At 43.8% G+C, this 25,371-nt stretch overlaps 1 protein-coding gene across 1 annotated transcript; it reads left to right on the top strand.

Moving 5' to 3' along the window:
* Positions 1–1,535: 1,535 nt before the first annotated feature.
* On the top strand, positions 1,536–25,371 carry MMUT (methylmalonyl-CoA mutase). The gene is made up of 12 exons (XM_086461664.1): positions 1,536–1,914; positions 4,069–4,436; positions 5,133–5,290; positions 6,669–6,840; positions 8,819–9,067; positions 13,017–13,128; positions 14,420–14,535; positions 15,193–15,308; positions 20,940–21,071; positions 23,277–23,424; positions 23,542–23,709; positions 24,940–25,371. The coding sequence occupies exons 1-12, from the start codon at positions 1,536–1,538 to the stop codon at positions 25,066–25,068; spliced, it is 2,247 nt and encodes a 748-aa protein (XP_086317790.1). The 3' UTR covers positions 25,069–25,371.

Here is a 25,371-nt window from a genome sequence, read left to right as displayed (position 1 = left end):
GCGCAACCCGGCGCATGCGCACTGCTAGTTCCCGCCTCCTGCGAGGCGGGCGGGGAGCGGGGGCGGCGCTGTGCGCATGCGCCTTGCCCACTGGGTGTAGGTGGCGGCGGAGGGGCTGTCAGCGGGTAGGTGGGGGGCGGCGGGGCCGGGGCCTGTCCTGAGCCCGCAGCCCGCTCCGTGCCGCCCTCCCGCGGGCGGGCAGGGCCGCGACCCCCCCGGGGCTGCCCCCATACCGGCCCCCCGTCCGTATTGGCTGCCGAGGGGGTGTGTTGGGGGCGGGGGGTGCGGGGCGCTCGGCATTGCGCACAGGAGGCCTGTCCGGGCGGTGAGGGGCCGCTAGGCCGAGGCGGTGAGAAGCCCTCTCTGGGCCCTGTCCCTCTCCGGCTGTGGGGGCTGTGGTGTGAGGGGTGGAGGGAGAGGTGCGGAGGGAGAGGTGCGGAGGGGGGTTTGGTTTGTGGTTCCTTCGTGATACGGGGCCGGGAGGATGGCGTTGGGACCCGTGCAGCCGCGGAGGCAGAGGTTGCCTTCTGTCCTGGCTGCAGGACCACCTCTCTGCAGGGAGCTGAGTGCTCCTGCTGTGCTCCTTTTGTCCTCATCAGATTATATATGTACACCACACATAGCATATATATTATTAAAGCACTTGTGTGGAGCGTGTTGCTGCAGCGTCGTGACAGTGGTAGCGATGCTTTCCAGTTTTATGCAGACTTTCTCACAAAGGTTAGGGAAGGGTGTGTTTCCAGGGAGTTGTGAAGGGGATGAGGCAGAGAGGAGGTCAGTGGAGCCAAGCTGTAAAGGTTTTGCCTTGGGGAAAGAGTGCAGGGGTGGGGTACAGAGAGCAGAAGCAGAGAAGCTTACAGCTTTCAGGAGTTGCTGAGCTTATCCACTATCTCAGTCTCGTGCATGGTGAGACGAGCTTTGCTGCAACTTGTGTTATCCCTGTGTTCTTGCATACTGCATAGTTTTGCTCCTTTCTTTCTTAGTATAGCTCTAGCTTTCATCCAGCCCAAGCCACCCTTTCCAAAGGGTGTGATATGTCAGCAATTTTCTGATGGTCCACTTCCTTCAGGGTGTCTCTTTGATGCTGAGAGACTCTCTTCGACATTAAGGAATTTGTGGATGAGAGAGAGAGATGGGAAGGTGAGAAGGTAGCTAGGCATGCTGTCTTCATGTCTGACACTGACTTTTCGGTGACTGATTAATGATGATGCTGCTTAGAGACTGAAATAAGTTACACATTTCATATGTGGATGTAGATGAGTTGTAGGAATGTTTTCCTTAGCTGGAGGAAAGTGTAGGATTCTTCCTGAACTCTGTTTTATGCATTTTGTGGTTGAAAGGCAAGGGGAGGGAGTGTCTATCTATGAGTAAGTGAATAAATGCACTTAATTTTTTCCTGAGTAATTCTTTTGCCTTTAGCAAACTGCTTGAGCTCTCCATGCGCATTTCTCCCATGTCAGATTTATATGATAATGCAAAATATGTGGGTTTATTTTCTCCAGCTGACCCCGTACTCGCCCACCAGTGGGACAGAGATGCTGAGAGCCCAGGGTGCTCTCCTGCGCCTGCAGCCGCGCCGCTGCACATGCCTGGCGCAGCCTCCACCGTGCCGCCTCGTGCGGCGGCGGCTGCACAGGCAGCCGCTGCACCCCGAGTGGGCTGCCCTGGCTGAGAAGCAGCTGAAAGGCAAGAATCCAAAGGATTTGATTTGGCACACCCCAGAGGGGATCGACATCAAGCCCTTGTACTCCAAAAGGGACACAAAGGACCTCCCTGAGGAGCTGCCGGGGGTGAAACCCTTCACTCGAGGACCCTACCCAACCATGTACACGTACAGGCCGTGGACTATCCGCCAGTATGCCGGCTTCAGTACGGTGGAGGAGAGCAATAAGTTCTACAAGGACAACATTAAAGGTAGGACAGCGGATTTGGGAAGCAGCATTCCCTTGAAAGCAGTGGGGAACGTTCATATGGTGAATTACACGGCCAATGTGATTGTTCTGCCTCATGAGCTTTTGTTTCTGACAGGGTCTTCCCAGTGGCACTGTATTTCTTTATTACTGGAAACTGGATCGTTTCTGAAACTGTAATTTTGCTATCGAGATGGAAAAATGAATGGTTAATTGCTATTTTTAGTTATTCTGCCTTCATGCTTAAGAGAGACATAATTTGGCTGCATCCCAGGGTCCAACCAGCAGAGATCATGGAGCACTTTATTTACATTTTGTGACCATGGGAAAAGATTGTAGTGGAAAAAAATGTTGAACTTTGTCACTTAGCTAAACTTCTGATGTTAGTGTATCCTGACATTTTGGGTTTCCATCTCATATGACAAATTTTAAAGAACTCCTAAATACATGTGAATAGTGTCAGTCATGGTTTATTAGTAAAGCCAGCTTCCCAAAAGTATTGGTGTCGTCCTTGTTTGAGAGCAGTTTTCCCTCTGTGGAGTTTTGTGCTTTGCAGTGATTTGTTTAGCTAATAGCTGGAGCATCATCGTGATACACTATTGAGTTAGACATGGTAAAGCCGCCACTAAAAGGTTGTTCTTAACAGACTGAGGCATTAGTTTTCCACTAGCCACACATCTTAGCAGTTGGTCCTGCTCTGGCAGGGGGGTTGGACTAGATCTTTCGAGGTCCCTTCCAACCCCTCACATTCTGTGCGATTCTGTTTGAAGCTAATTGTAGCCTTACCAGCCGAAACAACAGAACACTGAAAGTTGTCTTCTGAGTAATACATCTGTGACTCTTTTATTTCCCACTTGACAATCCCTCCTACTCAAAATATAACTGTTTAGGGTGGCGGGGAGGAGTTGTTTGGGGATTTTTACCTCTTGCGATGTCACCGTTAGCTAATATGAAGCAGTATTAGCTGCTGCAGTGTCCGTGTGAGTCTTCTTGATTCTTTCCATTTAGAAAACTCAGTAAATTAAGAAATCATAAATACAGGGTATTAGAGATTTGCAAACAAAGTTTTCAATAGAAAGATTGTTCTGAGTGTTCTCTGCCTTACGGCTGAACGTTGTTGCGGAAGGAGCTGGTAGCACCGCTCAGGTACTCAAGATTTTGCTGCCTGAAACTTTTCATCTTTATTTGAGTTTTGACATTGTGATACTGTAATTTGATCATGTTGTGTTAATGATTGTGTTAATATTGAAGCATTTAGCATAGATGCTGAATCTGACCCCGTTATTTGTAAAACATTTTTAAAAATTCAATTAAATTAATTAGAGGAATGCTGAAAAAGAATTAATTATTAGTTCTCATATGGCTGAAATTTCTATTCCTTGAAACTAGGCAGAAATTTAAACTTTGCCATTGTGCTTCCAAGCTGACACCTCGCTTTTTAGATCAAAGGCGATCGCTGGTGTCTGACGAGCTCTGCTGATGCTGAGAAGTTGCTCTGCGAGCGCAGTCGATGCAGTTACTTCAGGAAGAGCAGTGCTGGTCAGAGGGTGAACGCCTGGGGGTAGCAGAGTTTCGGGTACCGCTTTCAGGTTGCAGCAACAAGTCTGCCGAGAGCTCTAACTGCCCCGTTCACTGCTTTACACGAATCATTCTCTCCTACTGCAGGTTTAGTAACGCATCGCTTAGCTTTGCGAATAAACAGCATATGTCACTAGAGCCAGGGGAACAATCTGTGTGTTTAATTTGTGATGAAGACAAGGTGATGTGTCACAGTTTGTCACACGTTTGTGTCCGGCTAAGCTAAGTAGAAATTCTGTGTATAAGCCCTGATGCTGTCTGTCTCTGCACATTTATAACTTGTGGCTAAGCTGTTACTCAGCAGTTTGTTAAGCACGGTAAGCTGATTGTGTGGCTGAGCTAGGACTACAATTTTTTTTTTCCTCAATTAAAAGCTTTTTCGTTTAAAGTTTAAGACTAGAAGACCTAGGACAAGTTTGGGAAGGCAACAGTGTTTAACATCACAAATTAGTGTCTCATCCAAGCCTGGATCACGTGAAATAAAATTACTAAATTTAGATCCAGTTCTAATGCAAGTCTGTTCAACGCTTCTGAATCTCTCTCTGTTGTTTTTTTTTTTTCTTTTTTCTTTTTCATTTAGCTGGCCAGCAGGGATTATCTGTTGCTTTTGATTTGGCCACCCACCGTGGTTATGATTCAGACAATCCACGAGTGCGAGGCGACGTTGGAATGGCTGGAGTTGCCATTGATACAGTGGAAGACACCAAAATCCTTTTTGATGGAATTCCTTTAGAGAAAATGTCAGTGTCTATGACAATGAACGGGGCAGTCATTCCCGTGCTGGCAACATTCATTGTAACTGGAGAAGAACAGGGAGTGCCTCAGGCCAAGCTGACAGGGACAATCCAAAATGACATCTTGAAGGAGTTCATGGTCCGAAATACGTACATTTTCCCCCCAGAACCATCGATGCGGATTATTGCTGACATCTTCCAGTACACCTCAAAGGTATCCATTGTTTAAATGTATTTACTTCTGTTATTACATCTGGTTAACTATTTATGAGGCACTTTGGAGAACAAAGCAGAAGACAGGAAGACCTGTCATAGTGAAGAATGATGTGGTAGTGGAAAGGGCCGGGAGGAGAAGGTAAAATCCCAAATCACTGATGGCATAAATGTTAAGATTTTTAAGTCGGTCCAAATCAAAGTCAGATTAAGATGAGCCTGAGCCTGAAAGGAAGGCAGGAAGCTTGGAGATGAGGAACAGACAGGCTGTTCTCTGCATAGGAAGTAAGAAGCCCCGTAGTTAAAAATTATGCAGCTGTAAGCAGGAGTGAAGAGGTAAGAAATCTTGAAGGGCTTCTGCAAAATTAAATGTGAGAAGGAGGTAATGAAAGAATGAAGTCCTGAACTGAAGACTGGAAGTTCAGTACTACGAGTTGCTTGCTTAGTTGCATTTTCATTGGGAGAGGTGGCACACAGCCTGTAACTGAGGAACATGCTTACCCTGATCAGTGGTAGCTTAAGCACAATGAATAGTGCAAAAAGGTGAAAGCATGTGCAGTAAACGTCTGCAAACACCACTTAAGAGAGGTGGGTTGTATTCACAGTCTACAAAGAATGGATTATTTGTGAATGTTGGTAGAAAAATTATCTGCTACCCCTTTCTGCTGTTGTACCCTGTTGTCTTTTATTTTTCCAGCATATGCCAAAATTTAATTCCATTTCAATCAGCGGGTACCATATGCAAGAGGCAGGAGCTGACACCATTCTGGAATTAGCTTATACTGTAGCAGATGGCTTGGAGTACTGCAGGACTGGACTTAAAGCTGGCCTTACCATTGATGAATTTGCACCAAGGTGAACTAAAGAGATTTGCAAGTATAAACTCACTTTTGGTAAAACCTGTAGAGTTTGATATCAAATTCAGTGGTTTTGCACACTCAGGCGATATTGGTGATGCTCACATTGCAGACAGGTTTTGGTTTGGTTTGGTTACACAGTTTCAGCAGTAGGAAAATGTATCTGGTCCAACAGATGACATCTGCGCTAATAAACTGGACAAAGCTCATGCACAAGCCCGAGCGTTGTCCAGGTCTGTTGTTCCACTTGGTCTCTGGGTCAGAAAGAGGATCTCTGAGCTGTTATATCTTAATACAGTTGTAGTTTTAGGGCAGCAGAATGCCACGAGAGCTCTTGCGGTTCTTCTGTGTCGTAGTGCTAGTGAATTTTTTTTTCTTTAGTACTATTTTGAAATATATGGGGAAATTGCTTAACAAGGGAAAGTTCAGGTAGTTCAATTTACAGTTGCAAATTTCCTAAAAATAAAATTTAATCTTAAGCAGAATATTATATCTTTGTATAGTTACTGCCAAATGAAGCAGAATCACAGTTTCAGTGATCTAGTTGATTTACAGATTCCCTAATTGTACAGTGAGTCTAAGAAACTAAAGGCGTGGTTCACGTAGCTTGTTGCACATCCAAAGTACAGGAGTCAGCTGAATTAACCTGTTCCTAAGATCTGTGGAAAATCAAAGTGAATCGTGTAGAAAAAGATACGGAAAAAGATATTTTCAGACTTTCTAGTGATGGAGAATCTGTATTGGCAGATTGTTTCAGCAGCTAATTCACTGTTAAAAAAGTGCATCTTTAGTATAATGAGTTCTACTGGCTTTAACGATGCATGTTTACGTTTATAAATCATAGAAGCTGTAAGTAGGAAAAAGTGGATCAGTCAGTCTGTTCCCTGATATGCTATCCAGTATTGAACTGATACTTGATTTGGATTAAAATCATCAGGAAAAGGGTGAAAGCATGGTTATAATATGTAATGCCTTCTCATTGTAAGTTGGGAGCATAACTACACTAGCAGATTGTGTACTGGAGCATTCCCTGGCACTAGTGTGTCACTGTCTGTATTAGTGACTTCCTGGAACACTGCTTGACCTAGGCCTTCCCCAAAACAGTCTCTGGGGACAGTTTAGCAGTTCCAGTGGCCATTGTCACTGGCAGTGTGCCTGCAGTCACTTTGTTTGGGGGCTAAGTCAGTTTATTGGCATAAATGCGTATCATTCCGTTACACCTGGCATCAGTATCCGGGAACATTCCCATCATCTTATGTCTGGGTTGTATCTAAAAGTGAATTAATCAGAGACCTTGCTGTAGGACTTCTCCTTTACTGAAACAGAGTTATTAGAATGGTTTAATGTTTTATCCTGTTCATGTGCTCTTATTACAGGCTCTCCTTTTTCTGGGGAATTGGCATGAACTTCTATATGGAAATAGCTAAGATGAGAGCTGGGAGGCGGCTGTGGGCTCACTTGATAGAGAAAATGTTTCAGCCCAAGGATCCCAAATCTCTTCTGCTGAGAGCTCATTGTCAGACTTCGGGCTGGTCACTCACTGAGCAGGTTAGAAATTGGACTGTCATCAACTTCCTCATTTATGTATGTTCTCATGGTGTCTGTCTTAAAGGGGGCTGCTGGTTTTACTCCTAAAGCTTTCTGGAGGAGACAGCCTGTCTTACTTACTAGCAGTGGGTGCATCTTTTTGCTTACATCTTGTTGGGTGCCAGCACCACTGCTTCCCAAAATGCTGGTCTATGAAATCCCTCAGTATTCTGGGCTGCCCTGGAACGCTTAGTTAAAAGGGCAGAAACTGAAGACTTGAGACTGTATTCACGAAGGGATTCCAGTAGGGTGATAGGCAGAGTCTCAGTGCCTAACTTGTAACGGTTACAGCTCATCTGCTCTTTTGAAACTGGGTGTGCACTGTCTGCTCTTGCTGTTGAGTTGCATCACAACAAGACAATAAATTGTTGGGCTGGATATAGTTTCCCAGGTGAGGTCAGAGCCGGGTTCCTGCTCTTAGTCCAAGCCCTGCTTCTCGATCAAAGTCATGCGATGGGAGTTATTTTTAGGGTGCGATTGCAAACATTGTTATTTCGCTTCTGTACCTGGTTTCATTCTTTTTTTCAAAGCGAAGGTAATGTTTGCTTACATTACAGAAACGCAGTAAAACTGAAACAATGGAATTTTCTGAACTATGGCCTTTGTGGCTCCTCCAATTAAAAGTATTGTATGAGTGCAAAAATATTATTTTTTTTTTACCAAAAATATGTTCAACCATCTTCTAGTGTCCAGGGTAAATATATTTCTGGCCAGATCATCACCCTTTTTTCCCGTCTAAACATTGTTGTTTGTCTTAATACAGCTCTTCAGTGCCCAGTGTTTACTCCTTATAGGTTTCAGAGGGGAAATATATCTTCCTTTGGCCTGCCTTTAGATAGGTGTCCACTTGTAAATTAGATTGTACATTCTTGCTCATCCAAATCACAGTTTTCTGTAATTCTTTAAATGGAATACTTGAACCAGAAATAGAATCCAGTGTAGGTAGAATTACTGTGTCCTTGTAAAATAGTGATATTAATTACATTTCTTTATGGAAGATAGTGTAATTCACAGATCTTATGTTCGTTTTAGCTTCTTCATGGTCCTATTACATTGGGGCTCTTAATTATTTTGGATACATTTCATCCCATCTAAGCATGTCAAGAATTAAGTATGCAATCTGAGCCACTGTTAGTACTTCTGTTAGTTCCCTCAGTAATCACATTAAATAAGACAGGCAGCTGCAGTGTGTGATTCTTCATCTCAGAACATGAGTCACCTCCTAGAGATCATGATAACAGCTCTTTGACTGTGAAGGCACATATATACGATTCAACTTTCTAGGTGTCTGAAAAAAGCAGGTAAAATTTTGACCTAAAGGCTGAGTTTATATTCTGTAATACTGACTCTGTTTCTGTACCTTCCACTCCAGATTATCCATTTGTTTTGGTTAATAGCCCAGTTCTCCCATAAATATCTTTCCGTTTTATAACACCAGCAAATTTCAACTATAACTCCTACCTTCATGTAGTGCTGTCATTACTGAAAATGTTAAGCCCAGTTAGTTCCAAAACAAGTGTTGACTGGTAACCTGTTTGACAGATGTGCTCTGCACTGCTCCGAGAAATCTGGAATCTGAGGATGGAGGGCATCGGGACTACTTGTTCCATCCTCTCCAGCTTGGATTTGTTAAGTTCTTTGAAACACCTCTAAATACAAGTTAAGCTTTGCTTTATTATCGTGACCAGTTTACTCATACGTTGATAATTCTTGCCTGCTTTATAGATTAATCTTTTCGTCCATATTGATACTGATAAGTAATGTATCAGTTTGAATGGGTGCTTATTATTGACCAGTTTCTATTTTCAGCTTTTGTTATGATTACAGTGATTCAGTGGGGAATCTTTCCTGCACTTCACTGCAGTAGTATGTGTGTGACCAATCTGCCTCAGCCCCATGGCAGAACCGTTGAGCTTCCGAGTTGTCCTTTTCCTTCCAGGATCCCTTCAACAACGTGATCCGTACTACGATTGAAGCGATGGCTGCAGTCTTTGGGGGTACACAGTCTTTGCATACAAATTCCTACGATGAAGCCTTGGGTTTGCCTACCGTGAAGAGTGCTCGCATTGCTCGGAACACGCAGATCATCATTCAAGAGGAGTCAGGTATTCCTAAAGTGGCGGACCCCTGGGGGGGATCTTACCTCATGGAGTGCCTCACCAACGATGTCTATGAAGCTGCTTTGAAGGTCAGTTTGCATAACCTTTTGTGGTTTGTGGGAAAATCATAGGTATAGCAGTTTTGAGAAATGTCCCTTAAGGCACTATTTGATAAGTTGGTAACTTCTAAAGAGAGAATTATTTTACACTTACCCTTTAGTGATTTCTTTGTAAATAAACTCTACAAAAACATAGTGTATATTTACAGAAGGAGAGACTTCAGCCTTCCAGTAGACTACATTCAAAAGGGAAATATCCCAGTGTGCAACAAATAATCAAGCCCAGTCCCTTGCGCGCTGAAGACTCCCAATTTGCCGGGATCTCTGTTTTTTGCGTAAGAAAAAAAAGAGTTCAACAGAAGAAACAGTCATAGAATCATAGAATCGTAGAATAGTTTGGGTTGGAAGGGACTTTAGAGGTCCTCTAGTCCAATCCCCCTGCAGTGAGCAGGGACATCTTCAGCTCGATCAGGTTGCTCAGAGCCCTGTCCAACCTGACCTGGAATGTTTCCAGGGATGGGGCTTCTACCACCTCTCTGGGCAGCCTGTGCCAGTGTTTCTCCACCCTCATCATAAAAAATTTCTTCCTTATGTCTAGTCTCAATCTCCCCTCTTTTAGTTTAGAACCATTACCCCTTGTCTTACTGCAACAGACCCTGCTAAAAAGTCTGTCTCCCTCTTTTTTATAAGCCCCCTTTCAGCACTGGAAGGCCGCTATAAGGTGTCCCCAGAGCCTTCTCTTCTCCAGGCTGAACAACCCCAACTCTCAGCCTGTCCTCACAGGGGAGGTGCTCCAGCCCCATCATTTTTGTGTCTGTCCTCTGGACCTGCGTGAGCTTGGGCTCCAGAGCTGGACGCAGCACTGCAGGTGGGATCTCCCTAGAGCAGAGTAGAGGGGGAGAATCACCTCTCTCAACCTGCTGGCCACGGTGCTTTGGATGGTTGGCTTTCTGGGCTGCGAGTGCACGTTGCTGGATCATGCACAGCTTTTTATCCACCCGCACCCCCAAGTCCTTCCCCACAGGGCTGCTCTTTATCCCTTCAGCCCCCAGCCTGTATTGATACCGGGAGTTGCCCCAGCCCGGGTGCAGGACCTTGCACTTGGCCTTGTTGAACCTCATGACATTCACACAGGCCCGCTTCTCAAGCTTGTCCAAGGCCCTCTGGATGGCATCCTGTCCCTCCAGTGTGTCAACCGTACCACACAGCTTGGAGTCATCTGCAAGCTTGCTGAGGGTGCACTCAATTCCACTATGTCATTGATGAGGGTATTAAAGAGTACTGGCCCAATATGGACTCCTGAGGGTCACCACTTGTCACTGATCTCCATCTGGACTTTGAGCCGTTGACCACTACCCTCTGGACGTGACCATCCAACCAGTTCATCATCCACCAAACAGCCCACCCATCAAATCCATATCTCTCCAATTTAGAGAGAAGGATGTTGTGGGGAATCATGTCAAAGGCCTTACAGAAGTCCAGCCAGATGACATCCATAGCTCTTCCCTTGCCCACTGATGTAGTCACTCCATCATAGGAGGCCACCAGGTTGGTCAGGCAGCACTTGCCCTTGGTGAAGCCATACTGGCTGTCTCGAATCACCTTCCTGTCCTCCATGTGCCTTAGCATAGCTTCTAGGAGATCTGCTCCATGATCTTCCCAGGCACAGAGGGGAGGCTGACAGGTCAGTAGTTCCCAGGATCCTCCTTTCTAGCTCTTTTAAAAATGGGTGCAATGTTTCCCTTTTCCCAGTCACCGGGGACTTTACCTGATTGCCATGTCTTTTCAAATATCAAACCAACCTACTTAGGCACATGCCTACTCATGCCTGTGGTGATACGCTTGAGACTTTAAAACTAGGGGTTAATGAAAGCAAAGTTTCATAGCCAGGCATGTAGGCAGACGATTGTCTGGCCATAGTTGCGTATTACGCAGAATTTAGGAGAAATTTTTCTGTTGGAGCGGAATGGTTTTTTTTAATAATGTTTTTAGCTGCCAGTCATTACTTGCATGTGAAAAGTACTACGCAGGAGTAGTGGTGGCGATCCTGAATAAAGATATGTGCCTACACGTCTAGCCTAGAGCTAAACCCAGTGATTCTCCTGTTCAGCAATTTATTCCTCTTATGCAAAGCCCCAGATTAATAAGCTAATACAGGCCCAAACACAAGCCTGGGACCGTACAGACATTGTTAGCACATTGTCTGAAGTGTGTTTTTTAGTTCCTTGTCAAGTAGGGTGCTTCTAGCCAGTGCCAGGCATGGACTGATGGCCATTTTCAGTAGGCAGTTTGAATGTGGTCACCATGTGGGCCCTCTCTGGAAGGAAACGGGAGACCTGGTTACCTGGGATATGGAGAAGGCTGAGGTACTCAACAACTTTTCTGCCTCAGTCTTCACCGGCAAGTGCTCCAGCCACACTTCCCAGGTTGCAGAAGGCCAAGGCAGGGGCTGGCAGAATGAAGAACTGCCCGCTGTAGAAGAGGAAGGAGAGGATCAGGTTCAAGACCATCTGAGGAACCTGAAGGTGCACAAGTCCATGGGACCTGATGAGGTGAAACTACAAGTCCTGAGAGAACTGGCGAATGAAGTGTCTAAGCCGCTGTCCATCATATTTGAGAAGTCGTGGCAGTCCAGTGAAGTTCCCGATGACTGGAAAAGGGGAAACACAACGCCTGTTTTTAAGAAGGAAAAAAAAGGAAGACCCAGGGAACTACAGACCAGTCAGTCTCACCTCTGTGCCTGGCAAGGTCATGGAGAACATCGTCCTGGACACTATGCTAAGGCACATGGAAAATAAGGAGGTGATAGGTGACAGCCAACGTGGCTTCACTAAGGGCAAGTCGTGCCTGACATTTGTTGGCCTTCTGCAACAGGGTTACAGCATTGGAGGGTAAGGGAAGAGCAACTGATGTCATCTACCTGGATTTGTGCAAAGCATTTGACACTGTCCCGCATGACATCCTTTTCTCTAAACTAGAGAGACATGGATTTGATGTCTGGACCACTCTGTGGATCAGGAATTGGCTGGATGGTTGCACCCAAAGAGTCACGGTCAACAGCTCGATGTCTGAGTGGAGACCAGTGGTGAGTGGAGTTCCTCAGGGGTCGGTATTGGGACCAGTGCTCTTTAACATCTTTGTCAGCGGTGTGGACAGTGGTATCGAGTGCAGCCTCAGCAAGTTTGCTGATGACACTAAGCTGTGTGGTGAGGTCAACATGCTGAAGTCTAACAGGGAAGGTAGAGATGGAATGAGGGGTAACGGTTTCAAACCAAAAGGGCATAGATTTAGATTAGATATTAGGAAGAAATTCTTCACTGGGAGGGTGGTGAGACACTGGCCCAGGTTGCCCAGAGAAGCTGTGGCTGCCCCCTCCCTGGCAGTGTTCAAGGCCAGGCTGGATGGGGCTGGGAGCAACCTGGTCTAGTGGGAGGTGTCCCTGGCCATAGCAGGGGCGTTGGAACTAGATGGTCTTTAAGGTCTCTTCTGACCCAAACCGTTCTGTGATTCTGTTTTGGAGCTGAATAGGCTTCTGCTGTGTGAGAGCTGACCCATGCCATGCCACTTGTCTTCAGGGTCAGAGAACTGTCCCTGGGTTTTTTCAGTTCATTAGTATGTGTGTACGTGTGTATTTATCGGTATTTGTGTACGTGTGTGCATAAAGGCTGGCTGGCAGGCAGAAGTCAGTGCAGAGTCAAGGTCTTAAATGTTAATCCTTTTCATTCATCCATGGATGTTACTGATTGAACTATATGCCATGCTCTGTTATTGAATTCGTGGAGTTTTGGCAATAAAAATACTTTTTTGTTTGAGATGTCTTAATTTATACCAAAACCAGAGACACAGAGATAGGAAACGCACTTTTAGGGCACAGGACTATATATATAGGTATAATAAAAATTTGGATGGTAGTACAAGCGCAAAGCTCCTTTTGTCAACCTTGCTACTACTCATTTTCTCAATCCTCTTCATTTCTCAGCTTGTTGAGGAGGTAGAAGAAATGGGTGGAATGGCCAAAGCTGTGGCTGAGGGGATTCCCAAACTTCGTATCGAAGAGTGTGCAGCCCGAAGACAAGCCAGGATTGACTCTGGTAGGGAGCAGGGAGATGAAAGAAGGGAAAACTGCCAATAGAATACCTTTGTATGAAGATTTATTACATACATTTTCTTTTTTTTTTTTTTTTCCTTCTTAGTTTAGGAGTAGCAAATCGTGAGTGATAAAATGGTAACAGTCACGTCAGTGAAAGCTTCTGGAAAGAGATAGCAATATGTGTGAAATGCAGTACCAGTAAGAAAACAGTCTTCCTTGACGTATTTAAGACTAGATTAAGCAAAGCATTAGAAAGGCTGTTTTAAAGGAATATTTTGGGCCTTAATTTCTCTTAATTTCTCATAGTACCCTTAAACTCCCATTCCTGAATTTAAAGGCATGACTGCCAGCAGATGGCGATAGGGAATGATCTGACCAAATTCCTGGTTTTGCTTGAGAACAGCCCGTTTTTCCTAAAGACCAGAAAAAAGGCAGTCCTCTCAGACTAGAGGATGATGCAGCTCTTTGTTTGTGATATAGATACATATGTATATACATAGGCACACGTATTAAGGATATGTGGAGATGTGTATACATGTGTGCTTATAGCTCTGTTCTGCTTTTTGTAGTGTGCATTCCAGCAGCAGTCCAGTAAGAAAAACTAGGGATAACTCAAACAGGAAAGAAGTCGTATAAACTTTTGTATTTGGAAGATAAATTTGAAGCAGGTCTTTAATTAAGACCAATAAAGAATAATCAATAAAGTTCTGTCTTTTCTCTCCCAAGGTAAATTACTTCATATTGCTTTGAAGAGTGCAGTAATGTTATCAGGCACTGCAAATAAAAATGGCCCACGCTGGCTGCAAGCTAAAATACAGTTTTATAACATGATAAATTAATTTTTATTCACAGTAGTTTTAGGTAGTAATTTCACTTTCGTCTTTATCTGGTAAATCAGAAAAGTAAATGCAAAGCAGCACAGGATCCCAGCACTTCTGCTTAATTCTGTAAGATTCAGTCATGTAACCTGAAAAAGAGAAAAATAGCTGATGTATATTAGTGAGTCATTACTGAATCAGTTGCTAAGATAAATTTTGTTCTATATCAAATCTCTTTTCTGGCCCAGTGTTCACTGACTTGAATGTTGATGCGTGTAATCATCTCTCATCATAAAATATGGAAAATACAGTCTTAAGTCCTTCCTATAAGAACAATTTTTAAATATTTGAAATGTATGTAGTTATAAAGTGCTGCATTATATTGCTCGACATTTTCTTGTCCTGTTAATGTTGTGTCTTTCCACAGTAATTTGCAAATGTATTCTGAGTTTCTGGTGTTTCCACTGGAAATAGGGTCTGAAGTAATTGTTGGAGTAAACAAGCATCAGCTAGAAAAAGAGGAGACAGTTGAAGTTCTGGCTATTGATAATACTTCAGTCCGTAGCAAGCAGATCGAGAAGATTAATAAGGTGGGAACAACCTTCTTAAAAATGGAAGTTCTTGTAATTGCAGATAGAACTTGAGTAACAGTGGGGAAAGGTGGCCTTCCGGAAACTTGACTCTCAAATTTCTGAGAAACCACTGTAGTCTTTAGCGGAGAAGCTGGATTTCTGTTCAACTTCAGTGAAGGCTGATGGAAAATCCCAAGAAATGCAGTTTTAGAATCCAAACAAAACCGGTTTTGATACGTTCATTTGGTTTTAATCATTGTATTTGAGATAGTCTTATGAATATGTCTAACCTTTGAGAACTTTACATTTTCTGAAAACAAGGTAGAAAACAGCAATGTTTTTGCTCTGAAGGTATGTAGTGTTACTTAATCGCTCAGACTGTTTGGTGCAGCTCACCAAGGGCTATTAAAGGACAGCATTAGGGAACCAGTAATCAACATCCACTTTCATAATTAGTAGAAATGTAGATAAAATAGCTTTAGAGTTATTTAATGGACTTTTACACATGTTTTAAGGTCCGAGGCAGCTTTTTACTTCCAATCTTTTTGGCATATATAGCATATATTGACAATTGCATGTCTCCAGAATTATTTGAAATGAGAAAGTCTTACACACTCGACTTCCCAGTTCACCTTCCAGTTTGTTTTAACTTAACGTTTTTGTCCTCCACTTTAGGTGAAGGCTAGTAGAGATCAAGCAGCAGCCCAGCGATGTCTCGCTGCTCTGACACAGTGTGCGGCCACTGGGGAAGGCAACTTACTAGAGCTTGCGGTGGAAGCAGCACGTTCAAGGTATGGGGGTGGGGGCGAATATCCAGCTGCTGTCTAAAAATCACTGGTTCATTCTCATCTTTCAGCTGTTGTTGGATATGGTGTGAGTGAGGTTGGTGTCTTGAGATGTTTTAGGTTTTTCTTCCAAGGTGGAAGTAAAAGATGTCTGAAGTTTGGCATAAGATAGACCATTACATTTTACAGTGTCTTAAGGCTGTGCTTTAATTTCTCGCAAAGAATATGGATACAAAGACTCTGATATGAAATGATGTTGGTCATACACATTGTGTTGTTTACAACTCATACTCTTACCAGTCTCAGGATGTAACTGGGTTTCTCTGTCACCCTGCTGTTTCATAGGTCAGGGAGCTTAAGAAGTGTCTGAGATGTGAAAATGGATATTCACAATCTTATCATGGTCTGTTGCTTCATCCTTCCTTGCACCACAGATTGGTGTGAAAACATTTTTTGGTCGAAAGAGAAATAAGTTTACTTAGCCAGGCAAAGATGTAAAAGCTGCTCTTGAGCAGAGCAGTGAGGCATGCTTTAGAGTCCAGAGGAACATTTACTTTTTTCACCTAAGGTGCTTTTAAGGCTGTTTTTTTTCCTGCTTCAAAGTAAGCATCAATCTCTAGGGTCACATCTGTCTGTTCCTTAATCAACTAAATGCCACAGAAATGAGGAAACCAAATTCATTCCTTATTGAGGCACTGTCCTGTTTTTACTATGATGTCTCAAATTCCTTCATTCCCTTTCCTTGAACACCTAACAGCCATATTTTGAATACATTTTCTCCCACAGAGCTTGTCACAACTCTGCCAGCGGCATGTCTACACCTGTCTTTGAACAAGTGTAGATTTACCAGGGTTTCATGTCTTCTGTACCAAAACTGACCACTTAACTGCTAGTTAACTGGCCTGGGTGACCTCATTTGTATTACTTGTAAAAGCCCTAATGGACTGCAGATCCACCTTGTGAGTTGCAAACACGAAACTTAACCTCTGCCCCGAAACTATATATGGGACGTGACCTCAGAAAGAAGTTGTCGTGGCATCTGGTAAAGTGTTTGAAGGAGGATTGTGAGCTCTGTGAACATTTAGGGGGAGCCCTTCTGTTAGGGGCAACATGGGAAAGGATATTCAAATGAGCCCGTTAATCCTTCAGAAGTAGTAGACAAGTAGGCCAGTATCACCAGCATGTTAGTGACAGATGCCTGTCTCCCACCGAATGGAGAATGGTGGAGTTTGATCCTAAAGGCAAGTAATGTAATTCAATTGAAATAAAAGGATTAGCGCAGAATTTTCAGCATTGGACTATGGAAAAGACTCCATGGAGATGTCAGTCCTGACAAACACAAGTAGAAAAGTAATTGGAGTACTGTAACCAAAGCACTAAGGCAGGCCAAAGGTGGTAGGGAATGGGAGCAGCACTGCCTCCGTTCTGTGCCTCGCTTCTCCTGAGAAGCCACGGTGCAGGAGAATGGGTGTAGGGAGGTAGGGCTGGGAGACAGACTGTGCTGAGCTCCTTCTCGTCTCCTTCATCTGCGGGGCTGTTCTTCTGTCCCTCTCCCGGCTTGCAGTTCCTGCTGTGCCAGCTGGCGGTGCTGGAAAAGGCAGGCATGAAGTGCGATGTAGCATGTCGTGCTGCTTCTTTGTCTGCCCAGCCTGTCCTCGCGGTGCTTTGTCACCTGATGACACCGTGCTACCGCTCGTGACTGGTGAAATGCAGAGAGGCAGCGAGAGCAGTGTGAGACTGAACAGACAGAAGGTCACAGTCCTAACAGGCACTTTATGGTCGTTGACTTTCCTTCTTCAAATTCCTATTTGTGCAGCACAGCCTCCACAGCTAGTTGTGAACCACTGGGAGAGAGTCACAGCACAAACTGCTAAGGGGGATAGATCCTGTGCCTGGTAGGACACACTGGATTGAACGATATCCTCTCTTGTCCATCGCAGTTGTGGTTTGATTTTATCCCACGGACCTTGCTGAATTGCCCAGAAGCTTAGCGAAGAGCCAAGCTCCTCTTATGTGGAAATACCCAGCTTTTGAGGAAGCTCAGGGAATCTCTGGACAGTCGAGGGCTCTGATAGAGCAGCCAACAGTAATTCTGAGCCGTGCAGAAGTTCACAGGGTGCAGGCTACAGTTTACGTACGAATGTGCTGTCCTTGCCACAAGACACGTAAGTGCTCTAGGCTAATAAAACACAAACCAGAGAATATAGCTATCTTTTGATCGCCACTTCAAAATTTTAAGTTTACTTGAAATCAGAGTAGGTTATAAAATACCTGTTATTCATCAAAACAAAGGGTGCTGCCAAAACATGCGGTTCCGCACAAGGCACATGTGAACGACAATCTTGTGAAGGAAATAGAGGTTTATACAATAAAGGCAAAGTGACTTCTGTTCCGTCAATTCTGTGTAATTGTCTAGTAGTTTTTTATCAGCATGCACTGAAAACTGTAAGTGAATGATAAGAATTGTTGCTTACACTGCTCAAGTTTCTAATAGTGAGATGAAAACTTTTTGTCTCCAGAACCAAATTTTGCTGCAAAGATAAACAGAAATGGGAGGGGTCCAATGTTATGGCTAGCTGATTAAAGAAAAGTGTAACTGTCATGAAAAGTATGGATTTCCTCTCCTGTTAAGAAATGAAGCTGTAGTCCTGGCTCCAGACAGAGCTATTCCAACGTGGGTGCATAGATGGCACCCACCGATGCAGCAGGACTAAGGACTACGCAGAGATTTAAAAGACATGTTTATTGGTAAATAGTAGGAAAGCATTTATGAGCAGTTTAAAAGCAAAATTCCTATTAGGGATTCCTTAGGAACTTTAGATTTAAAGGGTTGCAGAGACTTGAGGCAGAATTTTCAAGATACTCTAAAGGGATTTCAGAAGCAGTGTTTACAGAAGAAAGAAACGCGTTTCATTTCTTTGTGTAGCGCACAAAAAAACTTCATCCCAGATTGTACTTCAATAAGAACTGATAGTCCAAACCATTTATTTTCCACTTGTTACATGAAACTTTCATTCAGGCTTTTACATAGGAAGAACAGAGGAGCACACCACAACTGCATCTACACGTGCTGTGCTTTGATTTAATACTGAAGTTATACTCAGGTGCTGCTCCTGCAAAGGAGAAGGAAGAGAAGGATTTATCTAAGCTTACAGTTTTCTCTAGGAGAAAAGACACACGTTAGGCCACTGTGAGCCTTCACCAAACTGCCAGTGTTTACACAGGAGTAAGTCGTCCATGTTTATGCATGGGATGTATCTGCATCAGGCTGCAATCTGTGATGTCTGGCACTCTGGGAGGGAGTTGATATGCAGAGATACTTTAAGTCTGCTGCAAACTTGCTTTTTAACCTGGGGAAGCCACTTAATCTGGCACTTCTGCAGATTACTTTTCAGCTTTTTGTTAGTAATATCAGGTAGCAGTAATATCAGTGAGTTCATTTAGGTGTCCTGAAAAACAAAACCTGGTTATATCCGTGAGTAAAGTCTGAGAACTGCTGTGACCCAGGCAGTGCTTGCCAAGCCTCCTGGGATCCTGCAGGCGCTGTAACACTGAAGCCCATTGCATAGCGGTGTCAGTGGGTCCTGATGCAGCTGTGGACAGATTGCTTTATAACTCGTGCTTTTTAAATTACTGTTAATAAATAAATTCAAAGACAGTATCAAGGCTAAGTCACATTCACACATAATCCGTACAGATTACTATAAATTTGCTATTACTTTGCGTTACCTGCTTTTCTAGACGGTGATCCTCATAAATCCAGATAAGAAGTCCTTAGTGTGCTGAGGAAGAAAATGCATGAAAGCAGAGAACTTAAAAAATGTAATTCCAGAAAGCTGGAGGGGGGAGGGGCATGTGGTGTGACAAAAAATGGCCAAAACTGTGTCAATAATGTGAGTTAAAAATGTGTGTTCCAGCGTAATGCTTCTAGAGAAAGCAGGCTAACTGTGAAAGGAGATGCCTAGGGATAAGAGGCCGGCTTCAGGCGTATACATCATACAGATCTTGTCTATATGCTCAAGATAGGACTTCTGCCATTTTACATTAGCATAGTTACTGTTTACGGTTGAGTTTCTGAGTGTAAAAAACATGAGCTAGCAAAAGAGCAAATTAGCTGGGGGGGTCACAGGAAGTAAAATATATCTCTGAAATTCTCTGAAGGACTCAATTAATACAGCAGAAACCCATCTTCTGTTACATCAGATGCATGGCAGAGTGCATCAGGTAGGGCTCAGATAATAACTACTGAAACTGCAAACAGCAGAAGGGAAGCTGAGTACAATTCATTTGGCCACCCCCTTCTGAAAGTATGTGGACAAGAAGTTGTTTCTTGTCCAAACATCCTTCGAGCATTTTATATAAAAGCTTTAGAGGATGCTTAACCTAATTTTGCCTGAGTAGCTTACACTGAAATGCAATTATGACTGGTGAAAATGTGAATTCCAGGGGTTTGAAATATGCTTAGCAGTAGCTGAATGGATGGGGTTTGGCCTTTGTATTTGTAAGGTCACTTTTGAAGTGTTTTATAAGAGTAGTATTTTTCTTTCTTTGACAAAGCTTGCAGCAAGTTGTATTTATTTCTTAATATACACAAATTCTTTAGTCTTTTCCTATTCAAGAATGAACTGAAATATTTTCATAAAAATATTTTTGCTGAAAGATTTCATCAAGAGCTCAGTAGCGTACCTTCAAAATCATTACACAGTACCGGATCCCAGTGAACTACACACCAGAAGTAAGAAGCTCGCTGTGATGGAGCCACTAGCTGAACTGCCCTTCCTCCATATAGGAGTTGTTTTTCCCTTCTAAGTGGGTTCCTTTCATCAAGTATTTGGTTGTGGGCTCAGCTGTAATTAGAGCAGAGCATTGGGGTTTTTGGTACAGCCTGCATTATAGATTTTATGCTGAAAGGTGGGATCCATTCAGCCTGAGAATTTTAAATGCTTTGGGACAAACGCTGTAATTTCTGATGTTTGTACAAGACAGCAGCACAGCCTGGTTTGCATCTAGCACTTGTGCTACAGCAGTAAAATGTGTATTATTTTGAACAGGCACAGTGTCTCCAGTAGCAAACAGCTTGTAACTTGCATGTAAATGGATTTTCCAGATTCTTCTGCATCTCAGTGGATACAGGAGCTATGTCAGGAGCAGAGGAAAAGAAGAATAAACACTAAAATATAAACATCAAGGGAAAGGCAAACAAATTCCAGTTAAAAAGTTAGGCTGCAGTCTTTCCTGCGTGTTCTTCCCTTTTTTTCCTCTTGATTTATAATTTGAATTTTAGTACGAGTCCAAATGCAAGATCTTGCAGTTGGAGCCCAAAAAATTCCCAGTTGAGAAAATTTGATACAACTTCCTGAAATATTTTGCTGTGCAGTGGTCCCCATTGCCTTGTCACTTGTAAAGTCACTTCTCACGTCAGCGAAACGGTATTTTCTTAAAAATTCTCTTGCATGTTCTTTTAGTGGATGGCAGCGGGGTGAGTCAGATGTTCAGAGCTGTAGCACCAAAGGGGACGTGAGTGTAAATGAATTGGTCCTGCAGCAAGGCAAATCGTTGTGCCACTGCCCGTGATTTCTGTATTCTGTCCTCGTGTAAGCCTCCTGGTAGTATTAATAGTTGGTGTTTGTGTCTTAGGTGCACTGTCGGAGAAATAACTGATGCAATGAAGAAGGTGTTTGGGGAGCATAAAGCCAGTGACCGAATGGTGAGCGGAGCTTATCGCCAGGAGTTTGGAGAGAGTGATGAAATTCTTCACGCCATCCATAGGTGAGAACTGCTTCCCAGGAAGCCAAACACGGCCTCACATTTAATCCATGAGATACATGTGCTACTCACGGCGCCCTAAAAAAGCGTTTCACAAATCTGAATGACATCCCCAGGACAAAACAACAACCTGCATAGGCACAACGACCTGCATAGGCACTCTCATGCCTGTAAGCCGGTAAGCAGAATGAGAAGAATCAAGTGCAATAAAAGGATGGTCAAAACTTAATTGAACGTATATTTGCTTGCAAACAAAAACCACTGAGGTGATGTTAGGTTTTGAGGACTTGGTTCAAATCGACTATGCGGCCCTAGGATTAAGAAGCTGAGAAACATTGCCTGAAATCCCCATACGTTGGATTGCTTCTTTTGAGGACTCTGTAATAGTAGTCTCTAAAATATTTCCAGCAATTCATATTTACAAAACCTAGCTTTGATCTGCCCAGAAGTTGTCCCTGCAACTTCACCCTTACTGTTTCTGGAACTGTAAGGCTAAAATCTCTCTGGATATCCACATGCAGCTTCCAGCCTCTGGGTGTTACTTACTCATATCACGAGGGAGAAAACCTCAGAAGGTGGTAGTATGTGTGAAAACGGTTGCCTCTCCGTGCCTTTTGCCAGCTTCTGCCTTTGCTGCTGTCCTCTTGGGTGAAGAGACTGAATTCCTGTAGTGGGTGGTGACGTAATATGAATCAATGCTCCCTGCTGTGTTGGGGCTGACACATGAAAGAGTTACAGACTCTCTTGAAAGGAGTTACTTGATGGCTTCAGAATGGTGATGTTTAGCCTGACTTGAAAGTGGTTGTGCTGGGGGATGTCACCGTTGTTTTTTTTTTTAATATTTATTTTTAAGTTTAAGTGTTTGTAATTGTGCATTTACGTGAAACTGAACTGATTCCTTTTTACATACCTGCCTTTATGTCCAAGGTCATATGTGCCACTTCGTAAACACGGTAACGAAACTGGATTTACTACGTGTCGCCTTGGCGTGGGCCTTCAAAAGCGTCATTTCACACTTGCCCTGCGCTTGAGCTGAGAGCTGTAGTGACGCAGGTGGTCTCAGCCTGGCAGCCTTGGAGCAGCTAGAGCTGTCCTTGTTGGGAGGGAGCCTGTGGGTGGGGCAGTAAGAAAACAAGAGTATGTAACTAGAAAACGATACAGAGAAAAGGATTTAAAGGTACCATAAACCAATTCGGATGCCTACTTCATTGATACTCTCGGCAGTCCTTAGGAACAGAGACGGCAGGCCCAGCTCCTGTACATCCTTGAGCAGAAGCTTTGTCAATCTGCTGCTTCAGGTTGTCTTGACGTAATTCCTTTTTAAGCTGTCCAAGTTCCTTTTTGTTATTATTTGCATGATACGTATTCGTGTCCTGGAATCGTCTCCTGAGGCTGTTCCAATCTGTGCTGATAAACACTTTATCTGGAGTCATTCTTTTCCCCAAACTAAGCCACTGGATTCATGCAGTGAAAGGCACACCAAATCCATGCAACTCCCAGCATTAACAGAGTGCTCAGAACAGTATAATATTTAAAAAAAAAAAAAAAAAAGCCAGTTTTTATTTCTGAGATGCAGTAATCTTAGTGTCCCACTTCAAGAGAGATCCTGGTGGTACGTGGATAAGGTGGTAAGATGGAAGATTAATAGGTGAGGCTGTGGTTACGCAGTCACTTTAATACAACAGAACTAGGAACTGCCACTAACCAGAAGGGAGGCACTGCAACGAGTGCTCAGAACGGGGGATACGGTCATCCTTTTCTGGACAGACTTGTGCCCAGTGGAATGATGAGGCACAGCGTGATGTCCAGGACCCACCTCTGTAGCCTGTTTGCCGTGCAAGTACTTTTGAAATAATTCATCATAATTTTTCTTAAGACCTAAAGACGGTGTTTTAGTTAGTTGTAATTCAGCTCATGAAACCCTCGGAGTATTCAGTACTTTGTCCGTTACAAAGCAGAAAAGTAGTGGAGCGGTTTTCTTTAAAAAGGAACTTTTTATTGTTGAGTCTGGTAAATACAAGGAATCAGTTAGTAATCATAAAGCATGAATACTAACATAGCATGCAGACTACATAGACTCTAGAAGATCTTGTTATTTGATGTACAGAAATTATGCCACAGTTGCAGCTAGTGCTTTTTTTTATTTGTGGAAAAACTTCTAGCGCATCTCAGTGCCTCACGGTGATAACACTGTGTGTTTTCAATCAGAGTTAACCAGTTCACGGACCGTGAGGGGCGCAGGCCGCGTATACTTGTGGCAAAGATGGGTCAAGACGGCCATGACAGAGGAGCCAAAGTTATTGCGACGGGATTTGCAGACATTGGCTTTGACGTGGACATAGGTCCCCTCTTCCAGGTATGACGGATTGAGCCGTGCCCAGGATATTCCAAAGGCACCGCTTTTCCCCTCTAATGCTCGTTGAGCAGCCAGGCTGGGGCTGTTACTTGTCACATAATCCTCTTTTCCCTATAGACACCTCAAGAGGTGGCCCAGCAGGCGGTCGACGCGGATGTGCACTGCGTTGGTGTGAGCACGCTTGCAGCAGGTCACAAAACTCTTGTGCCTGAACTCATCAAAGAACTCAACACCCTTGACCGGCCAGACATCCTTGTCATATGTGGAGGTGTCATCCCACCTCAGGTACGGGTCAACATCGTTTCCATCAAGGCTAGGAGACTGCTGTGTTTCTGTCTGTGCTGGTTTTTAGCTGTTTCCTGTGTTCTGCTGATGTCAGAGGTGATTTACAGCGCTGGAGGCTACTTGTACTGTCACCAGGGTCAGCACAGGATGGTCGCAGAGTGCTGTCAGGGCTCACTGATCTGATTTGCTCTGCACCCTGTTCTGGTTTAACTTGCTGTGTTTCTTGGATGGAATATTAAGTTGTTTTGTGAAAAGAATAGCCTCAAGGGAGGTGTTCTTTATGCTCTGTTGTTTCCAATTACCAGTACCTTGCATATTCCTGGTAAAGGCTAGCTCCACAGAGACTTTGTGACTTCAAATAATAATTTGGAAGAGACACAGCTAGTGACTAAGACACGAGGCAGGTCCCAACACCTATAGGCTACATCTGTCAATCCCCATTTAGCCCGATGTTCCCTGTCATCAGGCCTCAGTGTTGCCTCTCACTCCCCCTGCTTGACTGTTTCTCCTAAACTGTGGGACAGTTTGTTGAATTCCCTTGCAGTCAGATCTGCCCTTTTGTCTTTAAAGTTTCCTTAGTTCATCCACAGTGTGCCTGGCTCTGTTACCTTTAGGTAACTCCCTTTTCCCAGACTTCTTCCTTTTCTAGCCAATTAGGTAAGTGTTGAGGAATGACAGACTTTTAAAGTGAACAAACAAAACTCGTAGTATTTTTTGAAGATACAAATTGTGTTCTGTCCAGTCTCTGCTAGCCTGTGGTTGGAAAAGGTATAGTATATCCTGTATAGAAGTAAGAGAGACTGCATAACCACTTGCCAGGTCTTTTTGAAATTTCAGGACAATCATAAAATTAGAGTAACTTAGATGGCAAGAGATCACTGGCAGTGATCTGGTCCAAGCCCTTGTTTAAAGCAGTATTTTCAAGATTAGAAGTTAGATCAAGTTTAGATTAGGTTATTCAGGGTCACATCCAGTGGACTTCTGAACGTATTTTCCAAGGATCTGACATTAGTCTGATTCTAAAGAAATAAAACCTTTCCCATGGACTTTTTTTTAATTTCTTTCTTACCTCCTAACTGCCAGATTTTTCCAATTTCCCTTGATGCTGTGCTGCCTCTCTCTGACCCTGGTTGCCTATGCTTTCTCAGGCCCAGCATACACCAGTTACAAATCAGTCACCAGTTTGCTGTTGCACTATTAACTGCGTCTCTTCAATTTCTTTCCAAACAGGATTACGACTTCCTGTACGAAGCCGGCGTGACCAATGTGTTTGGTCCGGGGACTCGTATTCCAAAAGCAGCTGTCCAGGTGTTGGATGATATTGAGAAGTGCCTGGAGAAGAGGCAGCAGTCTCTGTGACGCTGAAATGTCGCACGCCGCCACCAGCCTTAGACTAATCGCTTACAGAACGCAATCATCAGGAAGGGGTGGCCAGCCACACACCTTGGCTTCCACTGCCCTGTGGCCTGGTGTTTTGTGCTTTCTAAGAAAGTTGTAAATTCTCTGCTTGTTCTGTTTGAGGATTATTTATATATGTACCCACAAGAAAATTTTCTCTCTCGAACTGTGGCTTCAGGGAAGGAAGGGAATGCTGTAGGTGGGATTGGGTTTTTTTCTCAGATACACTGATAAATAAAATAGCCGTTCCAGCTCTTCGGGTGA

The sequence above is a fragment of the Leptosomus discolor genome, chromosome 2 (genome assembly GCF_034619465.1).
Source record: "Leptosomus discolor isolate bLepDis1 chromosome 2, bLepDis1.hap2, whole genome shotgun sequence".
NCBI lineage: Eukaryota > Metazoa > Chordata > Aves > Leptosomiformes > Leptosomidae > Leptosomus > Leptosomus discolor.
Note: the sequence above shows the minus strand (reverse complement) of the source record. Positions and strands in the feature narration are given on the sequence as shown.

Bases quoted from the DNA above. Each gene is read 5' to 3' on its own strand.
- MMUT (XM_086461664.1), top strand. From the start codon at position 1,536: ATGCTGAGAGCCCAGGGTGCTCTCCTGCGCCTGCAGCCGCGCCGCTGC. The intron at 4,437-5,132 runs GTATCCATTGTT...TTATTTTTCCAG, and splicing joins TCTTCCAGTACACCTCAAAG to CATATGCCAAAATTTAATTC. The intron at 9,068-13,016 runs GTCAGTTTGCAT...TTCATTTCTCAG, and splicing joins TCTATGAAGCTGCTTTGAAG to CTTGTTGAGGAGGTAGAAGA.